The sequence below is a fragment of the Prionailurus bengalensis genome, chromosome D3 (assembly GCF_016509475.1).
Source record: "Prionailurus bengalensis isolate Pbe53 chromosome D3, Fcat_Pben_1.1_paternal_pri, whole genome shotgun sequence".
In the NCBI taxonomy this organism is placed as follows: Eukaryota; Metazoa; Chordata; class Mammalia; order Carnivora; family Felidae; genus Prionailurus; species Prionailurus bengalensis.
This window is the reverse complement of record NC_057356.1, coordinates 54,176,880-54,195,468: the sequence shown is the minus strand read 5'-3', so window position 1 is coordinate 54,195,468 and position 18,589 is coordinate 54,176,880. Positions and strand designations below refer to the sequence as shown.

At 40.0% G+C, this 18,589-nt stretch overlaps 1 protein-coding gene across 1 annotated transcript in view; it reads left to right on the top strand.

Annotated features, from left to right (window-relative positions):
• The window catches only part of KLHL14 (kelch like family member 14), a 102,113-nt gene that overhangs the window by 66,645 nt on the left and 16,879 nt on the right, over nt 1-18,589 (top strand). The window contains exons 3-4 of the mRNA XM_043558555.1: nt 9,239-9,328; nt 18,133-18,211. Of these exons, the coding sequence (XP_043414490.1) occupies nt 9,239-9,328; nt 18,133-18,211 (169 nt within the window). The remainder of the gene's footprint in view (nt 1-9,238; nt 9,329-18,132; nt 18,212-18,589) is intronic.

Below are 18,589 nucleotides of genomic sequence, written 5' to 3'. Positions count from 1 at the left end.
CCGTGTGTCCTGTTTCCCTGTTTGTATGTTCTCTTACACTGTGAGATCTGGAATACAGGAATGGCGTCCCAGAGTTTAGCACAGTAACTGCTAGTTCTTTAATACATGTTTTTGAATCAAATCAACGAAAAAATAGTTGATAGACAAGTGATCTTGATATCTCATGGGTTTTAATGCGAACCACTAGTGCTCACTTTACAATATTGAGTTTATGTGATCTACACCAAAAACACTCTTCTTTGTAAATCCTCATCATACAGACCACACCCATTCCCTTCCTCCTGCCCTCAGTAATTTGGGACAAGGGGGCCATCATCTAAAAGACTTCAAATTATTTGACAATCATATTTGCTACCCTATTGTCATACTGTCCAAAGTAATTAGTTGTGGCTCCCTTGATTTTTATCAAAGGTCTTATATTCACAGCTTGAAATAATATGTGGTGCTCTGCTACTTTAATTCATTTAAAGAGTTTACTAATTTTTTAGTGAGACTTTTTAGGTGTAGAATGAAAAATGCAATTTCTCACTACCCCCCCCCCAAAGATAAGATCAGGAAACCATTGCATTGGCTCATAGGAAGGGGTAAACATCAAGGCACACACATGTTTCATCAACCTGTCCCTGAAAACACGACACTTTATAAAACAGAAAAAAAAAAACCCACAAAACTATTGGAAGAGATTGCAACTTTTATTCCCAAAGATATTTTTATTTTCCAAAAGGAGAAAATCAAACTACATTTAATTTCTAACTAACATGCCAGGAAGTATCCAAAATTGAATAGTTGATATGGTAAAACACAGTCATAATTTAGGAACAAATTAGTGAAAATATTCTAATTAAAATAAAAATAAGGCTTTGAAAGTCAGTTTTGCTTAAATAGATAATAGAAGTCTTATTTTAAGCTGGTTGTTAGTGTGTCCCCAGAGCTCAGAACTAAAACCGTAAATCAACAAGGATTTATTGAAAACCTTTGACCTTGGCACAATTAAATCTATGATAGCTCCTAAAGAAATATGTCACAGTTTTTGAGGAACTTACAAACCTTCTTTGTGTAAAACATAAGTATTGCTTATAGGGTGACATCTCTTCTAAAAGTCATCTAAGGCACCTCTTCCTCTCTCTCTTCCCTTTCTTCCTTCAACCCCTCTCTCCTCCACATCTTCTGGGACTCACATTTTTCACATCCACCAAAGAAGTAAATTTCACCATCTCCTTTAGTTAGCATCCATTCATTCATGCTGCTAACATTTATTGATTAACCAGCGTTTCTAATTAATGTATTAGGTATAAAAGCTATAGCAATGCCTGGGTACTATGTATTGGGCATAAAGCTATAACGATGACACAGTCTGGCCTCAAGTTGCTCACAGATCCTTTAGTGGTAACAAAGAAAAGACAGGCAATTTTAATATACTGTGTCATGACTTGTCGAGTGTACAATAAAGGCATGCGTTTAGCACTATCGTTGCAAGGTATGGGAAGTAACAAAGCAATGCTCACTGTCAGGAAAACTCTTACCTGAGCTATAATTTTGAACTGTAAGACAGAAAACAGCCTCTCTTGGTTTCTGCACAACTTCCAAAACCTAATACACATGTACTTTCTTCAGAAAAAAAAAGTATATATAAATATAAATAACTCACTCCAATAATTTTGTTTCCTATGGGACTATGGGATCCTGGCTCAGGGTGTGCAGAACAAGTTGGGGATGAGGGAGAAAGTGTTGGTAACCTTTGGGTTAATTCAGAGCATCGACCAACTCACCACTGAACTCAGACCATGTAGACTTCTTATGGGGCTTAATTTTCCAGATTAGTTGTCCACAGTGATCAAGTGTTCCCCAAATTCACAAACTACTGTTGGTAGTTTACAGAAATAGAACAGTCCGAATATGACATAAAAAAAAGTAATAGAGCCTTTTCTGTGGATTATTTATTCAATAGTATCTATCAAACACCTGCTTCATCCAAGATGTTTTATTATGTATCTGTCTCTGTCACCAGGGAGTCATTGGCCAAGTTGCTAAGTCTTCACAGAGGGTAGGATTAAACTAATAAGATTTTAAATTATTTATGTTTCCCAATTACATTTATGATAAAGTTGAAGAAATTGTTTTTAAAAATTCCTATATGATCCTATGGCAAGGAAGGAATACTCATTCAATATTATTAAAGTGGGGCATCTTTCTTTTATGTTGTATTTGTTTTCAACAGCATGTAATTGCTATTTGAGTTTGCTTCAAGGAATAAATATTTTACAAATATATATTCTAGCAACATCATCCTTCCAGAATATCATTTATTTTGCCAGTCTAGATAGCTCCATAGAAAAGAACACATCAAAAACACAAATCACATAATTATAAGTAACATAAATTCTGATATCATGAAATGGAAAACTCAACAGAAAAAATAATATATGAAAAACAGATTTTAAATTTATGAAAAGATGTTCAACCTCTAGCATAATGAAATATGTACACATTTACATTTTAACTTGGTATCAATTGTTCACCTACCATATTGGCAAAGATACAAATGTAAAAAGGGGTACAGTGTAACAATATCCAACAAAATCTAAAATGCAGCCATAATTTGGCCCAGAAATTTCCATGGAAGAAAATCAGTCCTACAGATGAACTCCTGTGTATGCATGCTGTGTACCTACAAGGACATAGCAGGGCACCATTGGAGCAAAACCCTTCAATACATGTCCCTTCTCTCTATCCCTAGCACTGCTTTCCAATCAGGTGTCTGTCATCTCTCACCCCGATGACAGACAGGGTGCCCTACCCAGTCTCCTTCTTTCCCCTCTTTCACTCCCATATCTACAGGAGCCAGAGTAATGTTTATAAACATACACCAGATTATGCCATTCAGCTGCTTAAACCGCCCCCACCCCCCAATGCCTTTCCATCATGCTAAAATGAAATCCACACCACTTACCTTGGCCTATGAAGACCTATCTACCCAGCCTCTGCCTGCCTTCTGACTCCATCCCATAACCTCAGAGTTCCAGACACAGAGGCTTCCGTGGGCCTCTCAGGCACATCCAGCTCATTTGTGCTTCGGGGTCTCTGTATGGACTCCTGGCCCTTGTTTTATAGTGGCGCCTCCCTGTCACCTTTCGTACTCTATCTTAAATGCCATTCCCCAGCCACCCCGGGTGGAACAATAACCAGGCACTCCTTCTGTAACACATCATCCCATTTTCTTTCTCCTGATGTCATCTATTTTCATTTGGCCGTGTTCCTGTTCATTATGTATTTGTTTACATACTTCTTTCCCCTGTAATGTAAGCTCTATGCGAGCTTAGTTCCCTGCTGCATTATCAGCAACCAGAAAAGTGTCTGCACATAATGAGTGTTGAATAAATGCTTGGTGAATGAATTAAGAATGGAATACATTATAGGATCCCCATCAAACGGAACACTGTGCGGCCATTAAAAAAAAAAAAAAAGAATGCAGTGGTGGACAACCCAAGTATTCTCTTCAGAGGGGGCCTGCATCCTTGCACCTGGCCTGCCCTTGGTCTCCCACCTAGACCTCATCTTGGTCTATCTGTTAAGAGATCCACACTACTCTGTTTTCCCACATATATGTCAAAGCAACATCTATCTCTTCCAGTAGAAAGTAGGTATCATTCTCAACCACAGATTTTCATGAACATCCAAAGAAGAGATAGCATACAGCTAAACCAAGTTTATAGGATTGCTAAATAAATAGCTACTGAATGCCTCTCTGATCTGGTCTTCTTGTGTTCTGGAATCATTCCACGCTCATGCTTCAAGGCCTTTGTGTTTATTATTCCTGCACCTTTACCCTGCATGGTTTCCTAGCTCTCCTCAGGCAGTTTGAGATGAGTCAAAAGTCTCCTCACAAAGGCCTTCCTTAACCACTATCACCATCCCCCCACCCTGTCACTCTCTCTCTTCTGACCCTGCGTTACTTGTCTTCATTGCACCTATCATTTGAAACAAAAGTGTCTGTTTATTTGTGTACTTGTTCACTACGTGCTTCCCCTGACTAGCATGTTCCTTGATGCTGTTTTCTGCTACGACCACCCCAGCAGGTAGGACATTGCCTGGCATAAAGTTGCAGCTGGACAAATATTTGATTGGCGGAGAGGGAGTAAGTGAATGCATTCTTGAGTGCAAAAAGAAGGGTACTAAACAGTATGTCCATTGTATGCTGCAGCCATTTGTATTAAAGGAAATGACTCCTATCTGTATAAACTCTCTGAAAGGAAAATCCAAGAACATAGTAATGGTGATAGTCTCTCTGGTAGGAACTGAAAACCGGAAGCACAGGCATAGGAGGAAAACTTACTGGTCCTGCATATCTTTACTTTTTATAAGATTGTATTTTTACCATGGCCATTAATTTTTTTTTTACCTAAGAAGTATGTCATAGTTGACAGTTTTGCAAGTCTATATATTTGAGGCCAACAGAAAACCAAGGGGCCCCCATAAATGTTACAGCAAAATGATAAGCATTCAGTGACTATTTATTTAGCAATCCTTTAAACTTGGCTTAGCCATATGCAATCTCTTCTTTGGATGTTCATGAACATCTGTGGTTGAGAATGATACCTATACTTTCTGCTGGAAGACATATATATTGCTTTGACATATATGTGAGAAAACAGAGTAGTGTGGATCTCTTAACAGAATAAGACCTTCATAAATACAAGCCCCCTACGTGTTTTGCATGTCAGGAAAAGGGCCTGTGTGCCCAAGATACTTTGAATCTGCTTACAGGGTTAAACTATGACCTCATTGTTTTTTTTAAAAAATAAAAGCTCTCTGCCAGTAGACTCTACCAATCCTTAACTGGCTAACTTGTTCAGTGTTTTCCTGGCTTTATCAAACAACGATATCTTATTTTAAGAAAACCAACTATTTGAATATCTGGATTTATAAAAAGAAAATTTTGTAGGAGTATCCACTTGGTCTCATTAAGGGTTCCTTCCAATATGAAAATAATAAACTTTTAAGACATGATTCAATGCAAAAAATTATGCAGAAATTTCAGGAACACCATCATTGAACACACAGGTACTCAGTAATTACTTGCTGGTTGGATGAACATACCTATTGAAAATCAGTAGAGTGAAATGGACAAGAACGTGGGTTGGGATCCAGTTATCCCTGTGTTTGGATTCTCTCCGTGCTGTTCATTAGCTGAGTATGACCTTCAACAAGTGACTTAACCTCTCAAGGCCTCAGTATTTTTCATAAAGTGAATGAGTAATGCCTCCCTTGGAGTTAGTTTTATTAAATCAAAGATATCAGTAAATAAAATATTGGTACATTTTATCAGGCATTATATTTTATCATGCATTATAATATCAGATATTATTTCATTTACCTAATTTCTGCTTGCCTGAGTGGACACAAGGGAATGGCAAAAACAAAACACAAGTGTTATATTTTGGAGATACAATATAGGTAACTATACATGAATATCATAACATATTTCATTTCTTTATCTATATCTATAGCACCTGAACCATGCTTGGCACATGGTAAATGTTTGGTAAATGGTGGTTAGTATTATGAAAGGAAACACGAAATACTCTGAGGGTTTGACTCTCCATTTTCATATCCACGAAGACCAACTCTGTACATAACACTCCAGGACATTTTATTGCACTGGTACAGGGAAGGGTAAAAGAATCTGTGTAACTGAGATTTTTTTTTATGGCCTTAAAATTATGGGAAAACAATTAACAGGTACATAAGTAAATTGTGACAGCTTGTAACAATTGCTAACATCTACTGTGTGGGTGATGGTTAATCATTCTGCAGAGTAAATACTGTGACTTAATATCCTCTCCAAGTTAATTTTATAGTACTACCTGCTTCCTACTTTCTTAATTAAAAATACTAAATGTAAATGTTTTATTTAACTCCCCAGACTAGAATAGACTATCACGTGTTTGGAGCGGGAAAGGGGAAAATGATACAAATTGCTTCCAATTTAGAGACTAAATGAATGTGTCCCTTCAGGTGACCAAAGGTTTCTTCTTTTTCAGTTTTCTGACTTTTTTTCCTTCCTTTTCCTTCTGGCATTTCAAGTTTGTTTAATAAAGTTTAGAATTCTCACAAAGGGCCTTATAAACACGTGTTATGAGATTTTAAATTTGATTTGAAAGTGCCTCTCTCCTACTCCCTCCGAGTAAAGTGACCTTTTTAAATGGAGGGAAGTGGGTTTAGATGACAGTCATGATAAATGCGGTCATGTTCACTCAATAAAATAAGGCCCAGTGCATTTGAGGATAAATCAGTGAAATGTACAGCCCCACCTGTCTGTCTCCATCATTCATTTCCACTGTCACTTTCACAGTGGCTGATGGATCACAGTTGCTGTAAAATTAGACAGCCTTTAATCTCATTTCATCCTGATTAGCTTCTCTTTACCCTTTCCCTCTAACTCACTGACTGACACGCTAAAAACTCGCACTGGGCTGTATATGAACATGAGTACAAACTTCTCCTCCAATTCCTGCTTGTGAGGGTGAGGCTGGTGTCCACTTCTCGAGAAATCTGGAAAGGGTCATGCATGTATCCCTTGTTATTTAAAAGGTAATCAAATACGTGCAGTACCAGCGCCATTTTAAACAGATGTTTGCTCATGCTTCCTGCCCTATTTATTTTGCTTTCCTTCACGTTTAATCCGAAGTCAAATGAGGTCTTTTACAAAACTCAAACATTGATTTAATATAGATTTTTTCTAATAAATTTGGAATGTTTCACATTCAGAATAATTTCAAAGAGTTATTTGTGTGTATTTATAGCCTCGATTCACGGTAATAATTTAGAAAAGACAATAATTCAGGAACGAGAATACTAAAATACGCAGCCAAGAAATACAGCATACAAGGTTTAAAAACAAGAGTAAAAAATGAGGATGCCTTCAACAGCCTTTATATTAGGACTGCAAAGACCTACTCTCTTATTTTGAAGGTTCCAATAGTTAGTTTAGTGCAATAGTTTCATTTGTTTGCATAAAGCATAACAATAGGGGTAATCAAATGAGAAAGAGGCTTAAGAATAAATCATGTATTATTTCCTTCACTTAATTTCTGCTTGCCTGAATGGGAGCAAATAAATGGCAAGAACAAAACACAAGTGTTGTTATATTTTCAGAGATTGTGCTTCATTACCAAGCAGGACTTCTGGTTGAACAGATGATAATGCAGTTTTTCATTTTTATAAGGTTTGGGGCTTGAACTGACCAAAAATTTAAATATTGAAAGAGTGGCAGTCATAAAGTCATTGGTTATAGTCGATGGCCCTATTCCTATCCTCAGGTCCCATGTGAATAGACACATGCAGATAATAACCCATGCTGTGAGTTTACACTGCCCAGCTGACATGATGCTGAACTGGAGTGGCACCAGGCTGTTCACAATATACACAATATACATCATATATGAGCAGCATAGTTTTGTATTTGCTATTCTGGAACCAGCATCATAATCCAAACAATGATGTTTAGCTTAAAAAAAAAAAAAGGTGTTCAAAATGTATTTGATGTTAGTTGGTCAGTGAACTCAACATATATTCTGCCCCAGTAGATTCTGAGAAACTATATGGTATCTCTGCAGAGCTATGTGGTTAAAAGCATTTTCCAAAGAGATAACTGAGGGTTGACGGGCAAAAGGGCATCCCCAAGATGACTCCCTACGTCAATGACCTAATTAATAGACCACACAAATCCATAGCACATCCAATTTCTACATTGTCCCAGAAATCAGGGGTTTCCATACCAAGGCCTCTAACATTAGAAATATAAGTTTAAAAACAATGAATACGCACAGTAAAAAATAAATAACTCATAAAATAGCCCAAACACCTAAAATCCTTTAGTAAGAAGCTTAAATGATCTGATTCGCTCTTTCCGAAGCTGTGTTATAGATTTCGAAGCTGTGCCTGTCCCTTGTTAATTTTATTTACATATGTTAGCCAGCATAAGTGCATTCTGAGAAAAAGAAAAGATGATGAACACAAAATGAAATGAGAGATATATATCATCCCAAATAAGTTGGGTCTAGGATAGGCTCTGTCTCTTTCGGCATTGGCAAAAGAGCACAGAGGAAGAGCTGGCCCTGACTCATATTGATTTCCCACTGCACTGGTTTCTTAAGTGCTCTGTTGATCCGTGTCAAGCAATAAGTTCTCTGCCTGAACATGCACATCACCTCTCCATTTGTCCTCACCTAGATTTAAGGTGCCCATATGATGAGCCGAACAAGGACATCATTTTTCCTACTGGGTGTCACTGGGTCCAAACCACTGCATGTGATGTGATAACTAATTCTGCTCGAGTTTACATTTGCCATATGATATTACAATAGCAGCCACCAACACTGCACAGCACATGGGGTGACAGGGCTGTCCTATTCATACTGTGTGTGTCTCCCAAAAGAAAATGTAAATGAGAACAAACAAACACAGAGCAACCGGGGCTTTGGTGGGTTTCTCAGTAACACCCCCCTCCTGACACCAACCACACTGGGGCAGGGCGAAGGGTGAGACCAGGGGAACGGATGGATATTTGTGATGTTCCTGACAGTTTTTATCTTCGTCACAGAAGAGCTCCTAAGCAGATAGATAGAAAATGTGTGATTGTGCTGCTAATGACATTGTACAGGAAATTAAGCGTATACATTTGGAGAAGGCATTAAATCAGCAGGACCTTAATTTAAAAACTTAAAACTGTATGGAAATTCAGCTTGCTCATTGCTGTGGAATAGAAAGCTACCAAGCACCCTGAGTCTGTTTATGGAAAGATTGCCAGCAAACCAAGTTTGGGCAGAGCATCTTAACGGCTCCAAGCGCATGCAGGGTTATTTCTTCCAAGAAGTAACCCCCAGCCCTGACCATTTGGGACTATCAGTCATTGCTTTAGAATTCGATCCCCATCATCAGGCAGGTGAGGACAACTTAAGACTCGAAAGCCGCAAGACAGGTTGTTCTTGACTAATTTGTGGAATAACATTATGTAAAATTAATCAAAAGGGGCTGGGTTTGAAATTGCTGTGAACACACGGCTGAACCACTGGAGACCGGCGGGTGTCCCCTCTGCGGCTGCTGCTGTCTTCTTCCTTCCGACTTACTCTCACATTTGACACCCTTTGGTGGAAGCAAATAACTAGTGAGCCAAGGTCTCAAGTCCTAAGGTGGAGAATTTCATGCGTCTTTTCTTTTCTCCCCCCCTCCATTCCAGTTATGCCGTACAACAGTGCCCACCACTGCGTTGTGGAGGTAGAAAACTTCTTGTTTGTGCTGGGTGGAGAGGACCAATGGAACCCCAATGGTAACTATTGAACTGCTCAATAGTAGGTGCGCAACGAGCATGTGCATCGTGGAAGGCACTGGTGGCAGCCTGTTTTGTGATTACTGTGGGAAATGCACTTCTGTGCGCAGGGACACACGAAGCAGTCGGTAAATTGGGCTGACGATTGGAGGGAGGGTCAACCGTTGAGCTGGCAGAGGACGCGCGCAGTGGAGCATTCGCTCATGGACCGTCTGGGGATTTGGCTTTGCAGTGACGCCCCGGCCCCTCTCCTTATCCGTCCCCTGAGGAACGTCACAAACATAAGCACAGACTCCCCAGAGGCAGGTAGCAAGCTGCAGCTATTAAGAATTCTCACCACCTTCTCCACCACTTTCCTCCCGTTTTATCAGTGTAATAACGCAGTTTCAGTAGATAAGCGTCATGTGCAGTCCGAACTGAAGTGAACTTCACAGCTCAAGTTCTCTTGCAGCATTTCTTACTTGAGACCCATTCTAGTTGGGGCTCCTTTCGAAGACTATCCACCATCCTCCCTGTGGATGTGGTTACTTGATAAATTCCTCGCAAAGAGAAATTGAACACGTTTAGCACCTCTCCCAAGCCAGCCCAGGGAGAACACCATGCCTTGCCGAATGCGCAAAATTATCAAGATATTTTTGGAACTCCTGCACGTGAAGGAGGGGTTGCAGTTGTAGCCTTCTGTGTAACAGAGATTATTATGACTGAGAAACCGTAAAACAGCTTGCAGGTACACATTTTTACTTTAAAACCCCAGAACATCCAAGTGAAATTACATATACTGCATATATTTTATTGTGAATGCTCTCTTTCAGCATCTGCACCAAGGCAAATTATAGAAAATTGTTACATCTGTTCACTCTAGAAAATCTTAAAGGAAAACAACCCGGCTACCCTCCAAGAACATTTCTTTGAAGAGAGCAGGACGTTCTTTCCCAAAACCTGCAGCTTTATTGGTTCCTATCCAAAGAGGACAGTTCCTGGGCTTTGTGAGACACAGGTTTAGAACAGGAGCAAAAATGATATTTAATATCTCTCCTCTAACTTACCTTTGCAATGACAGGCTTGATGCGTTCCCCGCCCCGAAAACACCACTGGCATATATACAATCCACTGTAACTCCCCATTACTATTTCACCTGTTCTCCCTCCAACGTAATTTGAACTGAATAGAGTCTTTGTAAGTCAACAGTGCACAGCCATCAGGTTTATCTAAGCAAAGTATCTACAGAACATTCTTTTTGAAGGCCAGATTAAAACGAACACATGACAAGAGAAGGCTGCAAAGTCCTCTTTCTGGTGACAATGTTCTCTCTTAGCCCATCTCCCTTCCCAGATCCTGTAGGTCTCTTTTAAAATGCCAGTCTTGGGGCGCCTGGGTGGCGCAGTCGGTTAAGCGTCCGACTTCAGCCAGGTCACGATCTCGCGGTCCGGGAGTTCGAGCCCCGCGTTGGGCTCTGGGCTAATGGCTCAGAGCCTGGGCCTGTTTCCGATTCTGTGTCTCCCTCTCTCTCTGCCCCTCCCCCGGTCAAGCTCTGTCTCTCTCTGTCCCAAAAATAAATAAACGTCGAAAAAAAAAAAATTAAAAAAAAATAAAATAAAATGCCAGTCTTGGGTGCCTGTGTGGCTCAGTGGGTTAAGCATCTGATTTTGGTTCAGGTCACGATCTCACGGTTCGTGAGTTCGAGTCCCACATCGAAGCCCTGCTTCGGGTGAACACGAGCCCCACTTTGAGGGAGCCCCACTTCTCTCTCTTTCTCTGCCCCTCACGCACTTGCTCCCTCTCTCTCTCTCTGTCTCTCAAAAAATAAAAATAAAGTAAAATAAAATAATTAAATTAAATTAAATTAAATTAAATTAAATTAAATTAAAAGGTACCAGTCTTGGTGCGACCATTTAGTTTTCACAAAACACTATGAACTTCCCACTCCTCTAAGACAGACTTTTTCAGCAACACAGAAAACCTGCTCCCCGGGTTATGCTCTCTCTTCCTCAAAATAACCTATAACTGCTTACTGTTCAACTTTCTATCAAACATAGCTGAGAGGTTGGGTGGGGTGATAAGGAATAGCACCATGGACATATTCCTTCCTCTAGGCTGGAGAGTCCAGGTGTTATCTCTGAACTAATTCAGAGTCCCACAAAACTGTGCCATTGGACTTCACTGACTTGCCTCCCCCCACGCCTGAGATGAACAGGAATTCATTTTAAAGGCCTCAGTGAATATGCTGTGACAAAATACTGTAGAAAACACAGCATCGCATTTACTGCAGGGACATCTGTCACTCACCACTCGGCGTGTCCCATGTGGAGACCCATGTGACAAATTCTTGCCAGACCACAATACTGAGTCACTGTGTGCTTTTGAAAATTACCACTAATGGATTTGTATGGTTTACCGTGTCCCTCCTCTTTTGCTTTAGCCACTAGGAGACTCAGAATTGAATTTTAGTAAAACTTTCATTACTGTATTTTAATTTTATGTTTACTCTCAATATGGGCCTAGCAGCTAACTCTGTGTCTGTAAGACCCCCTTTTAGAGCTGTGGGAGTCCTACCTGCAAAGTTGAGTCATTCTGTCCCTGCTATGTGTGGCATGTGAAGTCACTTGTATAGAGCTGGGCAAATGCTGATGAACCACTGATTTGGCTCCCCTAAACAGAGGAGAATTGGTCACATCAGGGGGCAAGCAGGCAAGTCTTCCCATCAGTCATTCAGTCATTGGCGGGGGCCTTCCCCTCACGTCAGGGAGGAGGGCAGGCAGGGACATGGCCTGTACAGCTGAGAGTGATTCTCCAGAGAGGGAACGGCGGTGACAATGAGCAACCTGGACGACAACCATCTGGTCAACCATAGCCACTCTTTTTTCTTTTTCTTTTTTTTCTTTTTAAACCATTAGCAGTAGTATTTGTTGAGTACTAATTATTTCCCAGAAATTTGCTAAGCACTCTCCTGCACCATTTTACCGAATCTCACAACCATCCCAAGAGGTCTGTTCCATGATTGTTCTAGTGTTACTATGAGGAGTCTAAGCCTGAAGAGGGCAAATAACTGGCCAGCACATACAGTTTGAATGAAGATGGGCTGATTCCAGTGTAGGTCTGTCTGACTCCAGAGCCATATTGCATGACAGTTCCCCCTCACGCAAACATACGGATTTTGTTTAATATTAAATAACAATCATGTTTTTGCCTTTGATATTTTGAAATAAAGTCAGTATTGTATCACAGTGGAAAGGGCCCTTATTCTCAAAGAATCTTCATCACTTCTGATTTAGAGAACCACAAAGGGGCTCAATCATCTAAAAAAAATGGGATTTTCATACTATAATACATTTTTCAATTAAAAAGTAAGCAGTTAATACCAAAATTTATAAAGAATAACAATCCGATGATAATATATAACATGCTTTAATTTCATAGCTACCAGGGAGGAAAAATTAAAAATCCATGAATTCAAATATTCTGGATATGTCAGTTCCAAAGATGAAATCTTAAGTTAAACTTTAGTTCTTACAAAAATGGTGCCTGAGATGCTTGTCTTTGAATGAAATTCAAAATTGTTAAATTTAACCCATGCTCATAAAACACATATGTACTCATAAAATACAAATATAATTTCATTTATCTATTGTCTTGATTACAAGACAATTTGAAATCATAAAACATATTAGTTACTAGAAGTTTAAGCAGGATACATACGTTTTTAAGTTTATTTATTCTGAGAGGGGTGGGTAGGGACAGAGAGGCGAAGAGAGAGAGAATCCCAAGCAGGCTCTACACTATCAGTGCAGAGTTCAAAATCATGAACTGTGATATCATGACCTGAGCCGAAGTCAAGAGTCTGACACTTAACTGACTGAGCCACCCAGGTGCTCCCATTTTTTTTTCTACTCAGCTAGAGATATTAACTCCTATTAACTCCCTTCACATCATTAGTGATAGGAATGCATTATAATATTTTAATACATATGCATCTATCCTCTCACTGCCCCAGCTTACAGAAAACCAATTTACATTTGTCACTTACTGATGATTGGCTCCCAAAAACACTGCCTATAGGGAACTTCCTTCCCTCCCCCCTCCTTCTTTTTCCCCCATGTCTGAAAACTGCCACCCATGCTCCATTTTACCTATCACCTAAGGGGTAGTCAACAAACCTGTCTGGTGACAGGGCATCACCACAAAAAAGAGAAGAATTGGGGGAAGAATTAGGAAAAAGTAGAAAAGATGAGAAGGAACTAAAGGAGTGAAGTAACCAAAAATTCTTAAGCTGCTGGTAGAGTCCAATAGAAGCCATAAGAAGGAACAAGTAATTTCTTTTGAGCTCACCTTCCTCACTCTACCACATTCATTTCTTCTGAGGTTCATTACCCCTCACCACATCCTTTGCCATCTCCAGAATGCCTTCCTTCTTTTTCTGTCCCCAGTCCTCCATCCTTACCTCTCCTTCACACCAATGACTCTGCCCCTGGAAATTCTTCATCCACATCCACATCCATATCACACCAGTCCTTGCTTAGCCTTTTCTCTGAGTGAAGGCCACTACCAATACAACCAAAGCACAATTGCTAATTTCTGCCACCACTGCTCAGCATGTGAAGGCACTCTGCCCCATTGCTAAAAGGAGGCAGATGTCTTCCTCTAAGTGGAAATTCTAAACCAAACTTCAAAAAGAAACATTCTTATATATGGCGGGTATGCTCTACATTCCTATTAACAGCATTTATCTTCAGATTCTTTTGGAACCTTGAAACCTACTAAGAATATTTTTTTCTAGAATAAAGTGATTACAAATTCTGCAAAAACTCCCTTATAAACCAACTCTAGACATAATTCTTCCTTGAGCTGGAGCCTCTCTTTGTGGAATCCAAATTTTGGGGGTCATTCACTCTTAACTCTTTCTGTACACCTCCAAATCAAACTTAATTTACCATCCAATCACACTATCCAGACTCTCACAAGATCCTTAGAACTCATAATATCACGTCCATAAAATCCTCAGAATCCTTCAACTCTCCTCTTAATGATCACTTCCATTCTTTTCTAATCAAAACCTGGCTATCTTCTGAGAATACTCTTTTCCCAGCCACCCTCTCTAATGGGGACTGCATGGCTCCACCACCTGAGCCCAGAACCTCTTATTATTGGAGGCAGGTAGCTTTTCTACTGTCTCTTTATTGTCACTCCCATAACCTTAAAATCCATCACTGTAAAGAATATCTTCAGGGTTTTTTTTTTTTTACCTTCTGCCCTCTCATGTGGCAGCTAGCCACAGTTATCCTGGAAATGATACCTCCTTCACTCTACCCTACTACTTTTTCACTGTCCATCATCCTCTGATGTCCTTACCTCCCTCCTTACTGGGTTTATAGTCTAGTGCCCATTCCTATGATCACCTTAGCACATATACCTGCAGTCCTTGAATCCACCTCTCCTTTCATTATACTCTCCTGGTAAAGCCCTGGCCCTGGTTAAACCCAACTCCCTTCCACCTCTTCCCTCTCCTGAGCAACTAAATGTGGATGTAGAAAACCACAGAGCCACACTGGCTACTAATGAACCATGCTCACTACTGGCCAACTCCACCAAACTTCCCTGGTCAATATACTCTTCCACCCTCCAAGTTAACTCTCTCACACTTTCTCTCTCTTCAAATGCCTCTTTCTCCAAAACCTCTCTCTGCACTCTCAGCTGATGGCCTTGCCTCTTAATTCAAAGAAAATAGAAGCAATCAGAAGATAAAATCTTCATCTTGCTACTACCAAATCTGTTCACTTACCACCATTGCTACCCATGTATTTTATCTTCCCTCCTATTTTTGTTTCTGCTCCAACCTAAGGCCTATTTCTCATTCCCTCTTGCCTTGTCCCTCAAGGACTTTCCAGTATTTCTGGACTTAAAAATACAATCAAGGGGCGCCTGGGTGGCGCAGTCGGTTAAGCGTCCGACTTCAGCCAGGTCATGATCTCGCGGTCCATGAGTTCGAGCCCCGCGTCGGGCTCTGGGCTGATGGCTCAGAGCCTGGAGCCTGTTTCCGATTCTGTGTCTCCCTCTCTCTGCCCCTCCCCCATTCATGCTCTGTCTCTCTCTGTCCCAAAAATAAATAAACGTTGAAAAAAAAATTAAAAAAAAAATACAATCAAACTACCAAAAAAACCTACTTTTGATGCTGCATCCTCCAGCTATAATCTACTCCTTCTCGTGGCAAAATCCTAAGAAGCATTGCCTTCCTCTTGCATCTGTTTTCTTAGATCTTAGTCAATCTTGTCAAGACTACCCTCAGCGTCCATGTTGCCAAATACTATGGTCAATTTTCAGTTGTTCGCTCCTCTTTTTGAAGTACTATTTGACATGGCTTCCAAAATATCATACTTTTCGCTCCTGTCTCTGACAATTCCTTTCCTTTGCTGGTTTTTCTTCTTGTACTCCAGGGCTCTTTCTCAGGACTCTTATTTTCCATGCCCATACCCTCTGTCTAAAGGGTTTTATTTTGTTCTACGATTTTAAATAATATCTCTAGACTAATGACTCCAAAATTTGCATCTGCAGCCTCATTGAGCCAGTGGCCTACCATATACTTCTACTTTGAGACCCTATAGGTCTCTCAAGGTTAAGTCCACAACGGAACTAATGGTTTCTCTTCCTAATCCTCAAACTCCTCTTGCCTGGTCTTCTGTACTTCAGCAAATTTCATGACCTTCCATCTAGTTACTCAGGCTCAACATCTGGCAGCCATCCTTAATTGCTTACTTTTTCTCATACCAATATTCAGTCTATCTGAAAATTTTATCGGCACTGCCCATACAATAGATCCCAACATATCTTAATGCCTCCACCTTCATTCAAGCCTCCATCAGCTCTTGCCTTGACTTTTTTTTTTTAATTTTGTTTTTAACGTTTATTTATTTTTGAGACAGAGACAGAGCATGAACGGGGGAGGGTCAGAGAGAGAGGGAGACATAGAATCCAAAACAGGCTCCAGGCTCTGAGCAGTCAGCACAGAGCCTGACGCGGGGCTCAAACTCACGGACCGAGAGATCATGACCTGAGCCGAAATCGGCTGCTCAACCAGCTGAGCCACCCAGGCACCCCTTTCCTTGACTTTTATAATGGCCTCCTGATAGCTCCCTTGCTTTCAGAGTGGGCCCTTTACAGTCTGTTCTTCACACAATAGCCAGAGTGATCTTTGTAAGAGATAAATTAGGCCATGTTTTTTATTTGCTCAAAACCCTCCAGCGACTTCCTGCTATTCTTATAACAGAAGACACAATCCTGCACCAGTCCACAAGGCACACTGTATTCTGGTCCTTGATATGCTTCTGACTTCTGTCTAAGTCACCCCAGTATTCTTGCTGGATTTGAACTCATGGCCAACCCCTGGGACTTTCTACTCACCAAGCCCACTGTGTGAGAGGCTCATTCTGCAGAAAACATCTGTAGGCAGGTAACCACTCTATTTAAACTAGCCTGCCCCCTATCAATCCTTGCTTTATAACATTCGTCTCTACTTGAAAATATATATTTCTTTATTCATTTACAAGAACAGGGACTTTTCCTTTTTTGTTCACCAATATATTCTCAGAACCTAGAGCACATAAGACATACAATAAATGCTCAAAATATATTTATGCAATTAATAATTGTGTTGGATAGACACAAGCATGTACACACACACATACACACACACACACACTCCTATCTGTTTATTCCTGTGGTGAAGTTTAGTACCTGTATTTCAATGTTTAGTTTTACATATATGAACAAAAACATTTTCAGAGTTAAAACTTCAAGTGTTATAGATGATTGTCATCTCGGGTGCTACACAGAAAATGGAATACAGTCTTTCACTTCCATTTCTTGCTTTGGTGTCAATCTATATGTAAAATAGGATTCATTTTAATACCTTAAAGGCACTGCTGTGCTTCCTAGGCACAACAGAGGGGAAAAGCTGGTTCACCAGCTCTGAGGACTCATGTTTCCCACTTCAGCACATGTACCTGCAACCATGCTTCTCCCAAATACACACACACAGAACTTACGTGACGTGAATTGACTAAAACTGATTTCCTAATGCAAACTCTCACTGAAGTGATTGCTGTTATTTCCATGGGAAGAGAGCTGACTCAACCACTGCTAGGTTCTTGGATCATTAAAAAAAAAAAAAAGGCTCTAACCACAGATATTACACAAGTTAGTCTCTAGAACAGGGGTGCCTGGGTGGCTCAGTCAGTTAAGTGTCCAACTTCGGCTCAGGTCATGATCTCATGGTTCATGGGTTCGAGCCCCACATCAGGCTCTGTGCTGACTGCTCAGAGCCGGGAGCCTGCTTCTGATTCTGTGTCTCCCTTTCTCTCTGCCCCTCCCCTGCTCATGCTCTGTCTCTCAAAAATAAATAAATGTGAAAAAAAAAACTTTTTAAAAAGTCTCTAGAACTGATTATTTACAGACAATAAGTTCCTATTTTTAAAACACAATAATACCAAAATTCAGAAAATTTCCCAACTTTGTGGTAAAACTGGTTTGGTAAACATACTTGCTTTTATCATAATGGCTGATTTAGTTTTGTTCTGACTCAGTCCAAAAAATGAAAGAAAGAGAAGATGGAGTGGAAAAGAAGAAAAAGGAAAAATATTTGAGGTGGCACATTTATTCTACTGACTTACTGCTTCTCAGACTGGGCTAACTAGTCGCCCTACTTAATTCATGTGTGTGTTAAACCTGAAAACAGACACATCTTACAAACACTATTAGATGTGCAAAACAACAAAGGAAACTAAGTTTTAAATGTCTCACATATATTTTTGCAGGAAAACACAGTACAAATTTTGTCAGTCGATATGATCCTCGATTTAATAGCTGGATACAACTTCCACCCATGCAAGAAAGGTAAGTGTTTGTTTCTTATGTCTGAAACATTTGTGGCTACTTTACAGGAAGCATAGATGCTGAATGGTTTCCTATCACAAATTATGCTAAATGGAGCCAAGGAAAGACATACGAGTCAAAATACAAAATTGGGCCTGGCCCATTTGGAATAACTCCTTTGTTAACTCAATGGGGAAAACTAATCAAGTAAATCAATTATTGGTCCTAATGTAGGAAGAGGAAAAAATGTATGATTGTCTTCCATTATTACATTACTTTGGTTTGTTGGCGAGTGGAGCTAAAATCTCACTGCCTATCCCACTTTTCTTGGTGATAATATATTTAAATCCTATAATTGGAAAAAAAAAAACCCACCATTCTTACAATGGTATGCATTTT